At 51.0% G+C, this 5090-nt stretch overlaps 1 protein-coding gene across 1 annotated transcript; it reads left to right on the plus strand.

The window, feature by feature from the left end:
- Positions 1–6: 6 nt before the first annotated feature.
- Positions 7–4750, plus strand: LOC131214256 (phospholipid-transporting ATPase ABCA3-like; the record flags this gene model as incomplete). The annotated part of the gene is made up of 6 exons (XM_058208633.1): positions 7–375; positions 447–1963; positions 2028–2101; positions 2168–2520; positions 2592–4483; positions 4570–4750. Coding segments are annotated over 6 exons (4386 nt in total), but the record flags the coding sequence as incomplete, so codon positions are not given.
- Positions 4751–5090: the final 340 nt, after the last annotated feature.

The raw sequence follows: 5090 nt of genomic DNA on the forward strand, positions 1-5090 counted from the left end.
AACGACGGAGGATCGCCTAGTTACTACAAGGAAGCCTTCCTGGCCGTACAGGGTGCTATTTCGCGAGCCATAATAGCGCGTCGCACTGCTGGAGTATCGTTGCCTGCGGTTCAAATTCAGCGATACTCCTATCCGCCGTACTACGACGATGCGATCCAGGCGGCGCTGCAGCTGGTGTTGGCGCTCATCATTGCAATATCGTTTCTGTACACATTTGTCAACACGGTCAAGTTCATCACGATCGAGAAGGAAACACAGCTGAAGGAAATGATGAAGATGATGGGTCTCTCGAACTGGCTTCACTGGTCGGCGTGGTTCGTGAAGTGTCTTATTCTGCTCACGATCGCCTCGTCTCTGATTACGCTTCTACTTTGCGTAAGTGTCTCCATACTCCGGAGTGGCTTGCGTGTGCTTGTCTAACGATCCGTGATCTTCTTATCCTGCAGGTACCCATCACCGGTACGGCCATTTTCGAGAACTCCAGCTGGACGCTGATTTGGGTTTTCTTCTTCGTGTACAGTATCGCGACGATCTGTTTCGCCTTCATGATCAGCGTGTTCTTCAGCAAGGCAAACATGGCTACAGCACTTGCGGGACTGGTATGGTTCAATTCGCAGATCCCGTTCTTTCTGATCCAGCAAAACTACGACGATATGGGCACCGGAGTGAAGATCGGGGTGTCCATCGTGTCGAACATGGGTATGTCTTTGGCAATGTTCCTAACAGTGCGTTTGGAAGCGACGACCGCTGGACTGCGGTGGTCGAATCTGTTCGAACCAGCCACGGTCGATGATGGGTTCAGTGTCGGGCTGGTACTCATCATGCTGTTGGTCGACGCTGCCATCTACCTGTTGATTGCACTGTACGTCGAGCAGGTGATGCCCGGGGAGTTCGGTGTGGCCAAACCGTTCTATTTCCCGTTCACGCGCGATTTTTGGGTGCGAAAACGCACACCGTCGCGTGACACATTAATCCACGCATACGGGACGGATGGGGCCAACGCTTCACGCTACATGGAACAAGATCCGGTCGGTATCGCCGGTGTGGAGATCAAGCAATTGCGCAAAGTGTACAAGGGCCAAAAGGCTGCGGTGGAAGGGCTGAACCTGCGAATGTACGAGAACCAGATCTCGGTGTTGCTCGGGCACAACGGGGCTGGCAAGACTACGACGATGTCCATGCTTACCGGCGTCTACTCACCCACTTCCGGAACAGCCTTTATCAATGGCTATGATATTCGCACGGACATGGAAGGTGTCCGGTCATCGTTGGGTCTTTGCCCACAGCACAACGTACTGTTCCATGAGATGACCGTTGAGGAGCATTTGAAATTTTTCTCTCGCCTCAAGGGTGTGGAAAAGAGTGCGGTACCGGAAGAGATTGATCGATACCTAAACCTGCTCGAACTGACCGACAAACGGAGAGCGCAATCACACACCTTGTCCGGGGGCATGAAGCGGAAGCTGGCCGTCGGTATGGCGCTTTGCGGTGGTTCTAAGGTGGTGCTCCTTGACGAACCGACCTCCGGGATGGATCCTTCGGCTCGCCGTGCTCTGTGGAATTTGCTGCAACGTGAGAAGCAAAACCGCACGATGCTCCTGTCGACGCACTTTATGGACGAGGCCGACGTGCTCGGCGATCGGATTGCGATTATGTCCGAAGGAAAGCTGAAGGCCGTCGGATCGCCCTTCTTTCTGAAGAAAACTTTCGGCGTTGGGTACCGGTTGATCTGTGTGAAGGATTCGATGCGTTGTGACAAGCAACGCCTACTGAACATCCTGCGCAGGCACATACCTGACGTTTCCGTCGATACGGATATCGGATCGGAGCTGTCGTTTATTCTGAAGGAGGACTACATTGACGTGTTCCAACGGTTGCTGGAGGATATCGAGCAGGACATGGCAGCCTGTGGCATTACGAGCTACGGCATATCGCTCACCACCATGGAGGAAGTATTCTTGAAGTGAGTACGCAATCAAAGGATGCCTTGCGATGAACGGATAGGTTATGAATCCATTTTCTTCCAGAGCCGGCAGCGATAGCTTCGATGAGACAGCAAACCATTCCAACGGAACGGTGATCGAGACAAACAATCAGGAATGTAAGTTCTTGGACTTGGTTTTGGTATTTTCCTGGCTTTCAATTTTCTGATTGCTTCCACTTTCAGATGTGCTGGATAAAATGCACCTCCTGACCGGGATGGACTTGTACAAGAACCAGATCTGGGCTCAGGTTTTGAAAAAATATTTCTCGACCATCCGCGCCTGGAAGCAGCTTGCTATGATGTTTTTGATTCCAATTCTCTCCGTCGCGATGACGTTCATCGTCACCAGAAGTGTATCGTCCGGCGTTGATCTACCTTCGTTGGAAATTGAGATAAACTCTTATGAGAATGCAATCACCGTGCTGCAGCACTCAAGTGGAGAGACCGAGCGGGTTGCGGCCTTCCAGAGGCTGTTCGAGACACATGGTGGTTTGGTCAACATTCAAGAAGACATGACCGAGTACATAGTGCGAAAGGTAAGAATAGTTTGATGGCCATGAGGTGCTGCGATCCCGCGATAATGACTACGATCGCTTTATTTCCACAGTCCATCGAAGACATTGCGACGGTCAACACGCAGTACTTCGTTGGGGCCACCATTAACAGTGGAGCTCCGTACATTGGATGGTTCAACAATAAGGCATTCCATACAGCTCCACTTGCGCTTAGTCTGATCTACAATGCCGTCTTACAATCCGATTGCCCTCAGTGTCAAATCAATGTGGTGAACAAACCGTTACCGTATCGGCTGGAGACGCAGTTGAAGAAGCTCAACACCGGTCTGAATACTGGCTTCCAATTGGCCTTCAACACCGGCTTTGCGATGGCCTTCGTAATGGCCCTATACATCATGTTCTACATCAAGGAACGCACGTCTCGTGCCAAATTACTCCAGTTTGTCAGCGGTACCAACGTGACGCTTTTCTGGTGCCTGGCATTCTTCTGGGACTACGTTCTGTTTGTGGTGAACTGTTTAGTGTACATCGCGGCGGTGGCCATCTTCCAGGAGGAAGGTTGGTCCACATTCACGGAGCTCGGCCGAGCCTTCCTGCTGTTGCTGTTCTTCGGATTTGCCTCCCTTCCGGTGACGTATCTGTTTTCGTTCGTCTTCAATGTATCAGCCACCGGGTTCGTGCGTATGATGTTTGTGAACGTCCTTTCCGGAGCTATCTTCTTTACGGCGGTGAACATTCTGAAGTTTGACGGAATCGACCTGAACGACGTGGCCGAAGCGCTCGAATGGGTGTTTATGTTCTTCCCTAACTTTGTGCTCAGCCACGGGTTAAACAATCTCAACCAGGCGTCCAGCACGATCTCGTTCTGCACCCGGACCTGTGAGCAGATATTGGGACAGTGCAGTGAAGAGCAACTGTGTGCCTTCGATGACCGGTGCTGTAACTTGAGTTTATTCTCCTTCGGAAAGTTCGGCATCATACGGAACCTGCTCTTCTGTCTGCTGATCGGGTGCATTTGCCTTGCGCTACTTTTCGGAGTGGAGTATGGAGTTGTGCAGCGACTGTTCAGCAGGAACACCTTTAAAAGGCGATCTGAGAAGACTCCCTTGGAGCCGACAAGTAGCTCAGACGTTGACTCGGACGTGCTGGAAGAGAAGCAACGTGTCGCGAATCTCAGCAAGGCGGAAATCGATGCGCACAACCTGTTGCTGCGCGATATGACCAAGTACTACGGCGGTTTCCAGGCCGTGAACAAACTGTCGATAGGCATTCACCATTCGGAATGTTTCGGGCTGCTAGGAATTAATGGAGCCGGTAAGACGACCACCTTCAAGATGATGACCGGAGACGAGGAAATATCCTCCGGTGACGGCTGGGTTCGGGGTGTCAATCTGCGCACCGACATGAACCGAGTGCACCAACAGATCGGTTACTGTCCGCAGTTCGATGCACTGCTCGAGGATCTCACGGGTCGCGAAACGTTGCGCATCTTTGCGCTCCTGCGAGGAGTGCGCAGCTCCGAGATCAAGAATGTGTCTTACATCCTAGCGGAGGAGCTGAACTTTGCGAAGCACCTGGACAAACGGACCAAGGCGTACAGTGGGGGCAACAAGCGGAAGCTCAGCACCGCTCTGGCCCTGATGGGTAACCCGGCGGTGGTATACCTGGACGAACCAACGACCGGGATGGATCCGGGAGCGAAGCGACAGTTCTGGGATGTAATCTGCAAGGTGCGCAACACCGGAAAGTCAATCGTCCTGACTTCACACAGCATGGAGGAGTGCGAAGCGCTCTGCACCCGGCTCGCCATCATGGTGAACGGCGAATTTAAATGCCTCGGCTCGACGCAACACTTGAAGAACAAATTTTCGAAAGGCTTCCTGTTGACGGTGAAGGTGGCACGAGGTACATCAGAAGAGCAGTTGAAACGGATCGTCGGAGTGAAGGACTTCGTTTCGAGCCAGTTTTTGGGTGCTGTGTTGAAGTGAGTGCCCTAGTTTTACCACCCAACTCGGACGCAGTCGGATGGGTACTATTATTAAGTGGTTTCTTTTTCCGTTACGCTTTCAGGGAGGAGTACGATGACTCGCTCAGCTTCCACATCCCGGTGACGGACCTGAAGTGGTCCCAGATGTTCGGCCTAATGGAAAGCCACAAGCAAACGCTCGAAATCGACGATTACGCACTGGGCCAAACGTCACTGGAGCAGGTGTTCTTGTTTTTCACCAAATACCAACGGAGCACCGAGTAACAGTTCTCGGTCAATCCATTTTAAATGTACATCTCAATGCCAAACGCAACGGTCTGCTACCGTGCAATAAGTTTAGTAATAAGTTTCTACAAAAGCTGATTGAGGGAAACCCCTGGTGTTGGATTCATATCTCAACAGTTGATCCTGCGCGGTGGGGTTTTCTATTTAATCGAGTTGAGTTCTGCTTTTTTTATTGTTAATAAATAATTAATAAATAAATTTAAAAAAAATGAATAAATTGTCTCCAACAATTGATTGAGATGGGAGCTATATGAATGATGTTTCATGTGTTTCATAAGCACATTAGTTAGCAGTTTCGATGCTGTCTACTTTCACTCTA

Source organism: Anopheles bellator, unplaced genomic scaffold, assembly GCF_943735745.2.
Source record: "Anopheles bellator unplaced genomic scaffold, idAnoBellAS_SP24_06.2 scaffold00382_ctg1, whole genome shotgun sequence".
Classification (NCBI taxonomy): domain Eukaryota; kingdom Metazoa; phylum Arthropoda; class Insecta; order Diptera; family Culicidae; genus Anopheles; species Anopheles bellator.